The 15,979-nt window shown below is 41.9% G+C and overlaps 1 protein-coding gene across 2 annotated transcripts in view; it reads right to left on the reverse strand.

Moving 5' to 3' along the window:
- Positions 1-5,941: 5,941 nt before the first annotated feature.
- Positions 5,942-15,979, reverse strand: part of AHCYL1 (adenosylhomocysteinase like 1) — a 42,427-nt gene continuing 32,389 nt past the window's right edge. The window contains exons 5-17 of one of the 2 annotated variants that reach the window (XM_012524794.3): positions 15,683-15,785; positions 14,529-14,623; positions 13,843-13,949; positions 12,940-13,056; positions 12,619-12,682; positions 11,612-11,700; positions 11,215-11,285; positions 10,761-10,855; positions 10,579-10,677; positions 10,139-10,207; positions 9,705-9,783; positions 8,488-8,608; positions 5,942-7,984 (exon numbers count right to left, since the gene is read on the reverse strand). In XM_012524794.3, the coding sequence (XP_012380248.1) occupies positions 7,978-7,984; positions 8,488-8,608; positions 9,705-9,783; positions 10,139-10,207; positions 10,579-10,677; positions 10,761-10,855; positions 11,215-11,285; positions 11,612-11,700; positions 12,619-12,682; positions 12,940-13,056; positions 13,843-13,949; positions 14,529-14,623; positions 15,683-15,785 (1,116 nt within the window). In that variant the 3' untranslated portion in view covers positions 5,942-7,977. Of the gene's footprint in view, positions 7,985-8,483; positions 8,609-9,704; positions 9,784-10,138; positions 10,208-10,578; positions 10,678-10,760; positions 10,856-11,214; positions 11,286-11,611; positions 11,701-12,618; positions 12,683-12,939; positions 13,057-13,842; positions 13,950-14,528; positions 14,624-15,682; positions 15,786-15,979 lie in introns of those variants that run through there. The other variant, XM_004457656.5, reaches the window with a different exon arrangement.

The following is a 15,979-nucleotide window of genomic DNA, read 5'->3' on the forward strand; positions in this document are numbered from 1 at the left end:
GGTGCCATCCCATTGCTCCAGCCTGTCATGTCAGCTTGCTGTCTTGCTTGTCTTCTTTAGAAGGTACTGGGAACTGAACCTGGAACCCCCCATGTGGTAGGTGGGTGCCCAACTGCTTGAGTCACATCTGCTTCCCAGAATTCTCATTTTTTAAATAATTTCTAAGCCAATTTTTAATCTTTGGAATAATCACACCTACAGAAAACAAGTACAGAGCAAATATTGTTTTCCTAACCCATTTGAGAGTAATTTATTGACCTGATGCCCTATCACTCCCTAATACTTTATTCTGTTTGGAGTACATTTCACTTCTTGGACATTGTGGTAGTTTGAGTCTTTTGTGGACTCCAGAAAATTATGTTCTTAAATTGGTCCCTTCCTGTGCTTGTGAACCTACTGTGAACCTTTGAATAGATAATATTCAGTTACGAGCCATTTGATTAGATTGCTTCAGTAAGGCATAACTCAGGATAGGTCTTAGTGCTCTTTTTTTATAAATGGGATAGAAAACAGGGCCAGGGAGCCACAAAGGAAACCAAATATACTAAATGTATAAATGCATTTGAAAATGTTTAAAGGAACTTAAGTTTATAAATGGGATATTAAAAGTCCCTTTCAATATAGAGAGAAAAAAGCTGCGGAAATAGAGAGCGACCCCCAGAAGATGAGAGAGAAGGCCCCGGGAGCCAGGATTTGAAGTCAGTGGTACACAGATGCTGAGAGGAAGCCACTGAAGCCAGAAGCTGCATGCAGCAAGGCCTGGGGAAGAGGGAAGAGATGAGGCCACCATGTCCCCAATCGCCCACAGCGGAGGCTTGGGGGGAAGCATCTCCTGATGGTGCCTTGGTTTGGACATGCTCATGGCCTCAGAACTGTAAGCTAATAAGTTAATAAATCTCCATTGTAAAAGCCAACCCATTTCTGGTATATTGTATTCCAGCAGCTTTTGCAAACTAAAACAGACATGTATATTTATGTCTTTCATAATAGTTGGGAAATTTTGGGCCATTATTTCCTCACATATTTTTTCTGCCCCTTTTCCCTTCTCTTCACCTTCTGGGACACCCATGACATGTATGTTTATGCACTTTGTGTTGTCATTAAATTACCTGGGATCCCGCTCAATTTTTCCCATTCTTTTCTCTACCTGTTCTTCTAAGATTTTGTATGTCCTATCTTCTTGTTTGCTGATCCTTTCTTCTGTCTATTCAGATCTGCTGTTGTATGCCTTGTTTATTTTTTAAGATTTTATTTATATTTATTTCTCTCCCCTCCCCCACCCCCCAAATTGTCTGCTCTCTGTCCATTTGCTGTGTGTTCTTCTGTGTCCACTTGTGTTCTTGTCAGTGGCACCAAGAATCTGTGTCTCTTTTTGTTGCATCATCTTGCTGTTTCAGCTTTCCGTATGTGTGGCGCCACTCCTGGGCAGGCTGCGCTTTTGCCGTGTGGGGCGGCTCTCCTTATGGGGCACACTCCTTGGGCATGGGGCTCCCCTACACAGGGGACACCCCCATGTGGCATGGGACTCCTTGCGTGCATCAGTGCTACTCATGGGTCAGCTCACCACACGGGTCAGAAGGCCCTGTGTTTGAACCCTGGACCTCCCATGTGGTAGGTGGACCCTCTGTCAGTTGAGCCAAATCCACTTCCCCCTCTAGTTTATTTTTAATCTTTTCTATTGTGCCTTTCATTCACATAAGTTATTTTTCTTTCGCATATTTTCAAATTCTTCTTTATGTTCAACCAGTGTCTTAATATCCTTTATCTCTTTAGTCATATTTCCTTTCATCTCCTTGAATTGATTTAGGAGATTTGTTTAAACATCTTTGACTATTTTTTCTAAATTTTGTGTCTCCTCCTTTTTAATTTGTACCTTTGACTGGGCCATATCTTCCTGTTTCATAGTATGGTTTGAAATTTTTTGCTGATGCCTAGGCATATGTTTATTTTGGTGACTTTACTTTGATGGTTTCTCTCTTTCCTAGGGTTTTATTGTTGATTGGCTTTGTGCTAAGGCTCTTCTTTGACACTCAGTTCAACTTAGTCTAAAACTTTAGAGTAGCCTTTGTTTAACTGATCAAATCAGGGCTAGGGAATCATGAAGGGGAAACAGTTCCAAAGGGCTCTGGGGAAAGGGCCAGGGAAGATGCCAAAATGCCAGAAAGCCTTTTTTGTTCTTGTTGGCGCCCCAAAGCTGTACTTTCCTGGCCTATCAGATGGTGCTCTTTGGCACAACTTTCCCTGCAGCCCTATAGAGGGAGTATGTTTTTTTCAACATCCACTAAGTGTTATTGAAACAATGGCTGCAGGGATCCCTTTCCAGGGCAGGCCAAAACTATGATTCAGAGCCAGGACCCAGGAACCCAAACCCACCGATCAGAAGCCATGCTTAGCACTGCACCATGCCCCTCTTCCCCATTTCTGGGAAGACATTCCTACGTCTGCAGCACCAGCCACAGACCACACCTGAGGCAAGCCTCTAGCGTGGGCGATGGGCACCAGCCACTGCCTCAGAGAGATTCATTCGTTCAATTTTTTCATAGCAGCTTCTCAGTCTCCTGTCCCATTCTTTCCTGGATGCATTGTATAGTGCTCCCCTGGCCTCCAGAAGCCCAGACTGTTGTTTGAAAGTTTCTCCCTGTCCACTGGCTGTTTTTGGAGGAGTGTATCCTGTAGCTCCCTACTCCCTGGAAGGTCCTTCTCTCCCTGATACATTGTTTTTTTCCTACAAACAAGGATTTCTACATAATCGTAGTTCAGCCATCAACATCGTAAAATTAGATGTTGCTATCTAATCCTCGGTCCCCTTTCAAACTTCATCAATTGTCCTTGTGTGATACATATAGCATCTCCTACCAAGGATTGACCTTGCCCCTGCCCCCCTTCTCGGGCACCCCTTCCTGTCACTCCCTGGAAGCACGCTGAGCTTTGCCTGCTATAGCCTTGAACACTGCCTGCCCTGAGCACATCTTGTTTTGATAAAAGAGCATATACCAAGATGTTTCCCCAAAACTTGCATGCAAGTCCCTGGCATTTAGCCATCTTTTTTCCTCAGTTATATATAACCTCTAGAGGGGCTGGCACAGGAATGGACATACTTGAGTGAGCTTGCTCTCTTGCTGTCAGTTGCAAGGTAGGTGCAGCTCTAAGTTGCTCTACTAAATGCCTTTGAGCTGATTACCCTGGTGGTTAATGCCCCTTTCTTCAGAATCACATCTGGCCCCATTGTAGGACAGGCTGGGGCAGTCCTGGCTGGGTCTTCCCGTTTCTTCTTTCGGGGTGACTCCTGCTGCTGGTTCAGCAGGACACAAGAGTCCTTTATAGCAAAATGATCCAGCTCAGAATTGCATTTAGTGGTAGTATTAGTCTCCTTTAGCCTGGAGCAATTCTTTGGTCATTCTTTGACTTTGGTCACCTTGATGTATTTGAAGATTATAGGCGAGTTATTTTTTTAAATGTTCCTTAATTTGGTTGTCTCATGATTACATTCAGGTTATGCATCCTTGGCAAGAATATCACAGAAAGGATACTGTGTTCTTCTCAATCAAGGAATTAGATTTTCCCCATTATTGATATTCACTTGTTCACTTAAGGTGGTCCTTCAGGTTTCCCCAACATGAAGTTACCCTCTTCCACATTGTAATTAGATATATTTTATGGAGAAGTACTTTGAAACTATGTACACATTCCATTCCTCATTAAATTTTCCATTTATTTTTATCAGTATAGACTCATGATTCCATATTTTTATAAAGTGAGGGTAAACCATTTCTTATTTTTGCCAAATTGTCCCCGATTTGCCCAGTAAAAGTCCCTTAAAGCTGGCTTTTGTGTTGTTTTGAGATGCCCATTTTTTGAGTATACGATCTTGCTTTCTAGGTCATCTTGTACTTTTCCTGACCCAGGCATGGAATCAGTCATTTCTTCGAGGAACCCTGGCTCCTTTGGAGAACGCAGTGCCCAGATCTGGATGCTAGGTATGCACACTGCAGTGGAGGGGGTGGGGAGGAGACCACTACTCCAAGGCTCACTCAGTAGGCAGAGCGAGGAAATGTTTGCACACATATACAGACATAAATTCACATCTATCTTTCTGTATTTATCTATATTGGACTCTGCAAATTCACACCACTACCTCTAACTCAAACCCAATACCACCGAGTTCATTCTAGTTCTTCCCCTTTCCAATTTGTAACGTCCTCTCCAAAATGGAGAGACTTGGCTTCCATTATCCTTAATATTTTTGCTTATTTGAAAACCCCATTTCTAACTAATCTGCAGTTGCCATGTCACCCCTACCTTGTGTGAGTGCCCTACTCATTCCACTTGTGATCTGAGTTTTTGCACTAGATCTCACCTCTGACACACACACATACATCCGTATTAGACCTCATTTGCTCTGCCCCACCTAATGGCTGAATTGTGGAAAAGGGGAAATCTGTCTTGTTGAGATTTTACATAATTCCATGTGATAGTTTGAAACTGAATACTCCAGAGAAACATGTTCTTAAATTTAATCCATTCCTGTGGATATAAACCCACTGTAAGTAGGACCTTTTGATGAGGCTACTTCAGTTAAGATGTGACCCATCTCAGCCAAGATGGGTTTTAACCCTATTACTTAAATCCTGTAGAAGAGAATGAAATAGAGAAAGAGAAAACCAGGGAAGTAAGAAGGTGAAAATAATGAAACCCAGAGAAGGGAGAGACCAGCAGAGGCTGCCATGTACCTTGGCACGTGGCAGGAGCCAAGTACCACCAGCAGCTGGTCTTCAGGAAGCACTGACTTGGTGATACCTGTAAGCTAATAAATCCTCATTGTTTCAGCCAGCCCATTTCATGGTGTTTGCATGGAGCAGCCTAGGAAACGGAAATACTTCACAAGGGAGAGCTTATGATTTTCACTGATGTATCCCAAGTATGTGAGAGGGGCTGGCACAAAGTAGGCACTCAATAAAGCACTGTGAAGAAATGATTTTATGCAATTATGAGGTTTGCATTTCACTTAATTAATATACAAGGGTTTAACTTCAGTGTATTTTCCCCCTATAAAAGATAACTTTTTATAAACTAGCAACTTATCAAATAGATTTATAAGAAGTAAAAAAAAAAAAGTTCACATCTCCAATTAAGCAATATGAAGTCTATCTTAAATCTGGGTTTGTGTGCATGGGAAAAATGTCACAGAATTAGACACTCATTTACTAAACCAGCATGCGTAGAAATCACCAACATTGTTTGGGACCAATTTAACAGAAGGAACTAGAAAAGATATTGCTCTCTCTCTCTCTCTCTTTCTTTCCTTCTTTTAGGTACTGGGGTTGTGGATTAAGCCTGGGACTGCTGTTTGGGAAGCTGGCACTCAGCTGCTGTGCTACATGGGCTCCCAAGTTGGTTTTTTGTTTTTTTTTTTAGGAGGTACTAGGGATTGAACCCAGGACCTCATATATGGGAAGCAGGTGCTCAACTGTTTGAGCTACATCAGTTCCCACCTTCTATGTTATTACTACTACTATGCTACAACTACATTACATTATATTATTCATAAATTGTTATATCAAGACACTGAGATAACTTTGGTGATGAATATAGGTTGGAGGGGGGGTGCTGAAACTTTTATGACTTTGGGGGCATTCCTTAAGAAAAAATTAGGCAAAGTGTTTTAAAAGGGAACTGTTCAAGTGAGCAGAAGCCTTGAAGCTTCAGCAGATAGTCTGCCTTCTTGAAGGAAGTTGGGTTGGAAGCTTCTAGGCCCACTGCTTGGCATAGGTGGCAGAAAAATGGAATATATTACCGAAAAACTCACATCTAGCCTCTTCCTCTACTTATGAGGTCCTCAGCAAACCTCTCTTCAACAGTGCTGACCCATGACTTGAGCCCCCCTAGAAAGCGGGTTCTGATGAAGTTGTGTGGTTCGACCAAGAATGACAGACTCCCAATATAAGGTCTTATCATTTTAATTGACTTTAATGATTATTGCTCATCTGCAAGGATTAATATTGCATTCATTAAAAATCATTCAATACAAAATAAACTTGTTCCTCCCAAGCTGCTCTCCACACGCTCCCTCTGATGACAAACATTTTCCCAGTGTCCTTTGTTACATGGCTTGATAGAGATGGAGCCCTTATCTATTATTCCTATGGACTTGGTAATAGATTGGGAGCAAGGGGCAAGCTGGAGGACAGCAGGACCTGGGCCCCTTCCCTCCAGCAGAGCTGACACGATTGATACTCTGTTGGCCAGGTTACCTCCCCTAATGGATGTGGTGTTCTGATTGGCTGGTTAAGTGCCCTGGGGAAAAAGGGCTCAAACCATTAGCATCTAGAGAGAAGAAAGTATGGTCGCACTGGAAAGGAGAAGGGCCTGGGAGAGGAGAAATAGGAGAGGAAAGGGGGAAAAGTTTTGGCAAGACCAACTGTCTCCTGCTAGGAAGCTGCAGGGTGAGCTTTCCTTTCTTACATTCCTGTTTTTCATGTCTGTCTCTCTGATCAGCGGCAATAGAGAAATGAAAATTTCTGGTATCTGGCACCAGTGCTTCACCCAACTTTGCAGGATCACAAGCTAGAACAAGTTAGGGATTTAGAATCTTGGATAATTATATACTTAAAGCTCATGAGCATAAAGCTCATCTGGCCATGCAGAAATGCTGGTAAGCAGGATGCATGGCATGGGAACGCAGCTCTCCGATCCTTGAGAGAGCCCCTCTTGGGGTGCTTTCAGAGCACAAGCCAGGACCCTACTATTTTCTCTACACATAAGCCGCCCCTTAAGATCTTAGTTCATAAACTTTTTGTGGTATGTGTCAATCAAAAGTGGCACCGTTTCTGTAAAACTCAGGTTATACTGGGCCTAAAGTCCCAGACAAGTTTTACAGAGCTAGGTTTCTCTCACCTTGGCCCAATTTATCCTTCCTCCTCCCATCCACATCTACCTTCCTTAAAATATTTTAGGCTGCAGAAGCATAGCTGACCAGAAGTTTATTCTTAAAAGGTAAATCCTAAAGATGGAGTTCAGTGCTTTATACCAAGATAAAGGCTCAAGAAATTCACCTCGGCACAAGCTGTATGGGGCAGAGCTGACAGAATTCACTGTTCTGGCCCTAGTTCACTGATGCTATAAACTATGGGCTAGAAACAGATTATTTTGAGTTTGAGATCAGTATTTCACTAGATTCACCTCTGCACTTTTAGCTCCAAAGGTTCAAAAGAGAAACTGGTAACAATTAAATCACCCAAGCAGTTGCTCAGCGTTGACACCAAAAATGTTTCTTAAAAAAAAAAAAAAAAATTTTTTTTTTTTAAACAACAGAAATAAATGCTAGAGGACAAATTTCAACTATATATAAAGTGCAGTCTGGTTAAAAACTAGAAAAATCAAAGGGTCTGGTGGGAGTGGAGGAAGGGCTGTACTAAATCCAAATGGGCCTATGGGATCTTAACAAGCAACACTCATTAGTACACAACTCTGAACCGTATATACCACCTGTACACAAGAAAGAGGGCTTGGAATTTCTAAGGGAAATGAACATGCACCACCTACATCTAACCCACCTGGCTGGTAGGTACCACCCCAGCTCCTCTGGAGATTCAGCAGCTAAGAAATGGGCTCTCTTAAGGCAATTTAGACATTGCAGATTGTTCCACATAGAAGGTACCTTAGCATTTCCTATTAATAAGGTACCCAATTAAGACTAAAGTCCCCAGAAATGGTAAAGAATCACTGTTCTGGGCTGGGAGAGAGAAATCCTTCTTTAGTGATTAGGGTGAGGAACCTTGAACCTCAGTTTCATCTAAAGAGCCGTGAAACAAGTTCCTGTGTGGTCTGCAGAACTTGGAAAATGAGATGAAAAACAAGAATGAAATTATAGGAAAAAAAATCAAGAGGAAAGGAATATGAAGAAATAAAAGTTATCTTAAAAATATTTCTTGTAGAGTTGTGTGGTTCACGTGTACTGGTCCTTGGTAATGTGGTCCGTTAGTATCTGTAGGGAGAGAGCATGACTGTTAGCGTCATCTTTCATATGAGAGTTCCAGAACCAGCACATTCTCCACGTCCCTCCAGGGCCCCGGCTGGGGGTCCCTGCGGTCATTCTCCTGAGCCTTCAGTGGGCTCCTAACAATGCTGGCTCTGGCTTTATCTTCTGCTCCTTGGTAATATTACTCAGTGGTTTTCAACCTCGATTCTGCAATAGAATAACCTGGGAAACTTTTACCAATTAACAGCCTAGGCCCCATCCCATACCAACTATATAAGAATCTTGGGGTGGGGGTGGGCCCAAGGCCCAAGCTCTAAAATTTCAGAAAAATCTCAATTCCTTACACCTACCACTGAACATATAATTTCTCTGTCTGCTCTATTAATTTGAGGCAGACTTCTTGTAGTCGCCAACATGAGGTAGGGCACCTTATCTTTTTAAGAACGCTGGCTAGCCTGCTTAGTTTAATACTGGGGAAAGGGGCTTTTCACTTGCTTTCCCCAAGTTACCTGTAATAATTGGGTTTGAATGGCCCATTTTTGTTGAGTCCGAGATATTTTGCTTGGTCATCTGTCAGCTCTGTCAGGTGGGCATCAAATGAGGGCAGGTGCAAGCTGGCCACGTACTCATCTAGGAAGAACAAAGTTGGGGGAGGAGGGGAACAACACTCTACTTCAAATATACCTCTCAGAATATACCCACCCCATATTTTTAGTTTATGTTTTTTGAGAGGATGGAATAAAACTGATAGAAACCACCAAGAGAAATAATTGCTTTATTAAAAAAAAACAACAACCCTCAAAGCTGCCTTTCCAACAGGGCTTTTCTCTCAGTACATCCAGGGTGCATTCAGAAAGCCAGTTACCAGGTTGACAAAATGGCATAGTGTGTACCTTCCTCTCCTTCTCTGGCGAAGGTTTTGGCTCCAACCTCAGTGGTCAGTGTGCCACCTACTACTCCCACCTCCCTGTGGCAACCTCCTTAATAGAATTAAGTTATAGTCAAATTATTAGAGTGCACTCGAGAGCCTTGTGTCATCAACACTTATTTAGGATAAGATCCACAAAGGCCTCAGATATTAGGCTTATAGATTTCTAAGGTAGCTGGCACAATTTAGGACTCTTCTTTCGATAAGCTTCCCTAGACTTTGTCTTTAGGATTATTATTATTTTTTTTTCATTTTAAAACCCATCTGAGGTAAGCTGTGGGAGAGAACGTGAATAAGAAGTTGTAGTTTTTTGAAGTTAGGGGTTTGGTCTGACCAATGAGAGACTGGAGATGGGCACCAGTGCTGGGAAAGCTGAAGGACTAAAGGGGATGTATTATGTGACATGGGTGCAGAAGGGCTGTCCTCTGGAATTATAGCAGGCAGTCTGCATGTCAATATAGAGGACGGACAAAAAAACTTGTACTTGTTTCTGTTTACCTCTTTTTAGTCCTAGGCTGTACCCAGTTGAACAATCGGGGACTAAACGTCATAAAGCTATTTAGAATAAGGGCTTCTGCACTGGACCATAGTGCTAAGCCTTCTATTATCTGCAATTCTCATTACAATTCTGTAATGTATTATTATTCCCACTTTACTGATAGGAAATCGGAGGCTCATAGAGATAAGATCTTGCCAAACAGCCAGTAGGCACTTAAATTGAGATTTGAATCCTGACTCTAAATCCAATGCTTTTCAAAATAGGAATTTTACCAAAACATGTGAGTGTTTTTCACTCACCCATTTTTTTGGGGAGCAAGTATACATCTTGCTTGTATCGTCCTTCAGGTGCATTGTAGAGTTCTATCAGTGCCAGTGCCTAAGGTGGAAAAAGAGGGTCAGAAAACCCCAAACTGGTGCTTTTATTTAGTTCCTAACAGAATAACAGACTAAATATAACTAAGCTGGAACACTATATTCTTAACTAAAATAGCCAGTTCAAAGGGACACCAACACTGACTCTGCCTAACTAATGATGCTTTGCCATACTTGAGGAAGCCTGTCTTGACAATTTATGACCTGAAAAAAAGTACAGGTTGTGAAGAACATAGCACAGTGCTCACTGCAGAGGGACTGAAAGGTCCCGATGGCCCCTCCCCACTCAAGCTGGAATTCTCAGCTATGCCCAGTTCCACTGAAGTCAGTGCACGATAAGCAGGCATCTTGCCACACACCTGTGTAGTAGCTGTGATGGACAGAACAAAGGTGGGAACTGTGGAGCAGCTCAGATTGAGTAGACGCCCCTGAAAAGGCAAAATAAGAGGCCTGGGATCAGCCATGTTATCCCTCTATCTTGTATTCTGATGTCATACAAGCCAAACAAATGTAGGAAAGGACTTTGTACCCCTCTAGACTCAGAAGAATTACCACTCCAGATCAGGACTCTAGATTTTATCCTATTTTCTGCAAGTCCATTTGAGTCTAAAAGGCTGAAGAATTGTGTTACTTTGTAAAAAGTAGAATTTTTTTTGTAATTCTATTTTGGGGATCAGACCTTTTAAGAAATAAACCTCTATCCAAAGACAGAGTTGAAGGAAATATAGATCCAGTATTTCTCCCCCGTTCTCTGCCTCCACCCCCTGCTTTTGCCGCCAGAGTCCTTCTGTGTGCATACCTCTGCCAGGAGGACAACACGTTTGCCATCTGGCCAGATGACATGGTCCACCTGAGAACGCACGCGCTCCCATGTCAGCTCAGGAGTGCGGAGGCTGGTCTGAAAGGAAGAAGGCAGGTGACTGACTAACGGAAGGAAGAGTTTCGAGAAAAGCCTAGCAACAAGTGACTGGGAGGTCTTACCACATCAATTTCTGTGTTGGAGTGCCCCATATTGCACACGATACAACTGTTTTTCATGCGGTCCAAGTGCTCCCGTGTCACTACATTCTTATTTCCTAAAAGGAAATGAGGGTGGCTGGGGAACAAAGGTACCAACTGGCTTTCAGTTAGAATGTGGGAGAGAGGTTTGCTGGCATGTAAGAGCAAGTACACACTATGAGAAGAGAAGTGTGCACAACAGCTCTTTAGGCCCAGTTATTTGGATTTAAGATGGACCATGATAAAAAGCCACGAGGGAAAAAGTTCTTTGCTCAGGAAAACATGTTAAGGTTCTCATAGCTTCCTGGAACTCTCAAGTTCCAAGAGCTTAACTTAGCACAGGTCTCACCTACATTGTATGAGAGTCGTCAAACCATTTTCAAGATTTACGTCTGGGTTAACACTGTTCGATGTATACCAAAGCACTGGTACTCACCTGTGCAAGTTATCACGACATCAACCTGCCGGATGACTTCATTGAGCTTTACCACCCTGAACCCATCCATGCTGGAAGGAAAGAAGGGATACCATGAGCAAAGCAAGGGGACAGACACTGAAGCTGGATCCGTCCTACTTCCCAGGGTGTTAAGTGACTAGCTGTGCTAAACTTTACACAGGGGCCTCCTCAGACTTCTCAAGATTTCATCCAGGAAGGGAAAATGCCAAGAGGCTCTAGTAGAGAGCCCCAGGATTAGAGTGAGGGGAGCACAGCAATCCTAACCATCTCTTCCCTGAGAGAGCTCTGCAAGGAATGGTTAACATGGTCAATCATGAGCTATCAGAGATATAAGATACCTGGAGCGAATCTAACAGTATTACCACTCGGTTCTTACCAGGCCTGGAGAGCACAGATGGGGTCAATTTCCGTGATATAGACTATTGCTCCAAGGGCCTTGAGAGCAGCACAGCAGCCCTTTCCCACCTGTAAAACACCAGCAAGAAGGCATGCTGTCAGGTCTATGAATGTCTGGGTATAGGGTTAGGCAGGCTCTTTGGAAAACGGGAATTAACTTCCTATTTTCTAGCAGCACATGCAAGGATGCTCCAACCCCAGGTAGAGCAGAAATGGACGCTGATAACGTGCTGACCCCAGGCAGAGGTAATTTAGCAGTTTTTTCGTAACAAGGGCCTGGCGCTTCGGATAGTAAATGAGCTCAAAGAAATAAAAGGTGTTATCATTAGGGAAATACAACCAAGGAAAAACAAATGCAACTTCTAATTCTTATTCTAGAAAGACCTGGTACTCTCATTTGAGAGGCATCTACTCAAGAACAGTCTAGCAGCTCAGGAACTTCTGTGGGTCAATACTGATGACAACAAAATCCCTTGTAATCTCTTTCAGTTTAAAGAAAATCAAATATATATGACTTTGGATTCCACTCTTCACCTGCAAGTCGGTTGTGGGGCAAAAATGCTACAGCCACTTAAAGTCTAATAAAAAAGTTATTGTTATAAAGGGATGAATATGTTACCAATATTCTAGTCCACAACACAAACTGGTGGAATCTCAAAATTCAATTCATTCTGTATTTCTCTATTCATAACTTTAAATAAAAGACTTTTGCTATTATTATTATTATTTGGTTATTTTATTTATTTGAGATGTTTTCTGATTTTTTTTTTTAAGGCGGTACCAGGGATTGAACCCGAGACTTTGTACATAGGAAGCAGGCACTCAACCACTAAACTATATCCACTCCCTATTATTTTGAGACACATTATCTAAAAGCAAATTTTAAACTCTGCACCTGTGACTCTACCCTGACAGCACAGGGTTCCTCTGCCCAACGTTTCTAACATGTCTAGGAAAAGACAGAGACCCTGAAGCCCAGCTCTTTACCTCACCATAGCCACACACCACCACTTGTTTCCCACCAAACATCACATCTGTGGTCCTCTTCAGGCTGTGGAGACAAAGGCTCAACTCAAACATCATTAGCACACGCAGAGCCCCGCTGCGTAAAGTTAAAAGTGCGGGGTTAATGCCCCACAGGAATTCCAACTGGAAGTTATCTGAGCCCGGGGTGAAACGGGTCCTTCTAACAAACTTTTAAACCCAAAGGAAGACCAGGGAATGAGGCTGGAGTGGTATCAGACTAACAATGAAACCCGGTCCAAGTCTATCCCCCTCGAGTCGGAACATTGATAAATTTCAACCTACCCATCTAAAATGGATTCTCGGCAGCAGTACAAGTTGTCAAACTTCTGTTTGGTAACAGAATCATTGACGTTCATGGCTGGAACACAGAGCTTCCCAGCTTTGGAGAGCTGATATAGCCTAAAAGGGGAAGAGGCCACAAAAACAAACAGAAACCAAGTTAGTTGGTAAAACATAAAATGTGGCAAAGTCTGCCTAATTCTCTTCAAGTGCTGTGTTGCCCTCCCCAGCCTTATTTATTGCCCATGGATATTAGTAAACAAGATTATTTCCTTGTCAGCCCTCCTCACTTCTTTTCAAACCTTTCAATTTTTCGAAGAAATTTATTTTTCTTCCACAAAAGGGGATGTATTTCCTTAGACCGGCATTTCTCAACCTTTAAAAACCCATGTCCACTTTTGATAAACAAAGATTACCAGTGATTCTGAGATGCTGATATGGTCCCCTGGGAGTGTATGTGCACATATGCAATGTGTCCCCAACTGAGAAAACACTCTTTCAGTAATTTTTAGGTTTCCCTACAAACCAAGAATATTTTGCCCAGTTTCACTTTTTGTAGTAAGTATAACATGTAGCTTTTTAATAGGTTTTTTTCATATTTCAAATATAAAAGTATAATACAATATTGCATACAGATTTTTAAGGTACATCATGTCCCATTCCTCAACACTGGCTGGGAATCACTCAGTGGAGTAAATGGGAGAGAAAACTGTGTGAACTATAACCTGAAGTAACTTTCTTCTAGGGATGCTTTGATTTTTCAAAAATAAAAACTCAAAATTTGTGCCTAGTGAAGATACTCCCATTTATTACTACAAGTTTGAAACACAGCCCTAAAGCCTAACAGAAATCTGAAGAATTTGCTGAGGCAAGGACATAAGGGGCAGCTACTCCAGAATCTGTTACCTGTGAACACCAGTCACGCTCTCTTCCACAATGCCTCGGATCTTCTTAAACACGTTTGGATACTTCTTATAAACCCAGTGGGTTAAGTCTCCCCCATCATCCAGGATCTATAGAACAGCCAGAAGACTTCTATGGGCATTCAGGCTGCTAGAGCTGGGAGGAACTTTGAACCCACTTTCTGTACTAGTCAGAGAGCCCTGCATGTTTTGGAAGAGCACTCCTCACGGCTCCATAGAGCGGGTTTAGACAGTGGAAATACAGTCAAATTTGTTGGTGTAAAATGGTTAAATGGATTCCTGGGTTTGTTCTAGGCTGTAGTGTAGAGTATTAGGCTAATCACAGACTTTTTTTTAGTCTAAAATCTTGCAATATAAGGCCCTTTTGATTGCAAAAGGAAAGCTAGGGCAGGAAGGAAAGAAACCAGAATCCTACTCCAAAAAGTTAGCACATCATTTCCTTCTATTTCATTCTGCCATGTTTGAGCCACACGTGTCCAGATGGTCTGACCCTTCCCCCACCTTTTCATAAGTACTCAGACCCATTCTGAATAGTATCAAGTTAGTCACTTAGCAACAAAGTCAATGGATACGATCAAACATCCAAAACATATTTAGGGAACCATGCTTTGAGGGAAAAAAAGGAAACCAATCTATCACCAAAAGTGCAGGAAGGCCATGTATAATTACCATATTGGCCTGCCACCCATCCATGTTCACACAGCGGTCAATACACCACCAGAAGTCATCTTCCGACTCGCCCTTCCAAGCAAACACTGCGACTCCTACGGAGACAGAAGCAAATCTGCTCATTCCTCCTTTGAAAAGTATCCTATACCAATATCACTTCCTGAATTCAGGTAAAGAGAAAAAAGATACAGAAACCACCCCAGAAAGGAAACAATTTAGGAAGAGCAAAAGGAGACAAAATAGTACATTCAGTTCAGAAATTACTGTGGTTAAGAAATTAAGGGATTTCTGTTTCTAAAAGTATTTTGGAACCTTTAAAATATTCTTCTCTTGGGCCAGTAATTTTACACTTTGAACTTTGTCCTGAGGAGATAAAATGAAATGGGAATGAATACAAAGTTGTTCACTGGAGCGCTGTTTATATGAGCAAACATCTTGAAAAAACCTCAATCTCCAATATCAGGAAAACAGAGAAGTAAAATGGCCATATGAATATTACAAATGATGTTCTTAAAAGTCTTCACTTACATGGAAAACTACTACTGAAAATGTTATACTTAGGTGATAAAACTGTATATAGTAAGATGATTTATTGATCTATGGACAAATGTGTCAAAAATCTCTGTGTAGTGGGATTATGGATTTTTTGGGTAACCTCCTAAATTTTCTGCAATAAATACTTAGAAAAAAAGTAACCAAGAAGCAACAAAAGTTGCTTTCTGAGGATCTTAGGAAGATGGAAGAGTCTTACATTTTAACAATTAAAATTATTTTATGTTTAAACTCACAAGTCATTCAAATATTTTCACTACTGAATATCAAATTATGAACTACTAAAATAGAAGACCCTTATTTGTGTTCTTTCTCAAAATTGAGACTTTTGGCAAAAGGAGGCCAGCTGAGCTTATACTTACACAGCTTCAATACTCTTCCTTGTTCACATAACATTAGAATTAGGCATTCTCCCATGTCATTAGATTCTTTTCAAAGATCGTTTTTAATGACCGCATTTAACTTTATGGTCTATTCTCTTCCTGTTGATGTCTTTATTATCCCCAAACTTACACCCCTGGACATAAAGACAGTTTTGATACATAAAAGTTATGTTTAGAAGATGTTCAGAGGCAAAGTTGGTGGGAAAATATGGAACTTACCAGCCTCGGCCAATGCCGCAGCCACCTCGTTCTGAGTGGAGTAGATGTTGCAAGCAGACCAGCGGCACTGAGCCCCCAGGGCACACAGTGTCTCAATCAACACCTGTGCAGATGTGTGGGAATAAAGGGTAAGAAAGAAGCAAGCCCTGAGAGATGGGGGTGGCACGCAAACCTTACTAAGAGAAAAATACCCCTCAACTCTGGAGCACCAGGCACAAACAAAATTACAAAAAGGGGCACTCCAGCTAGGTGGCATACTGGTATCTAACTTTACTCAAAAGGTATGTCCCCGTTCAC

The sequence above is a fragment of the Dasypus novemcinctus genome, chromosome 9 (assembly GCF_030445035.2).
Source record: "Dasypus novemcinctus isolate mDasNov1 chromosome 9, mDasNov1.1.hap2, whole genome shotgun sequence".
In the NCBI taxonomy this organism is placed as follows: domain Eukaryota; kingdom Metazoa; phylum Chordata; class Mammalia; order Cingulata; family Dasypodidae; genus Dasypus; species Dasypus novemcinctus.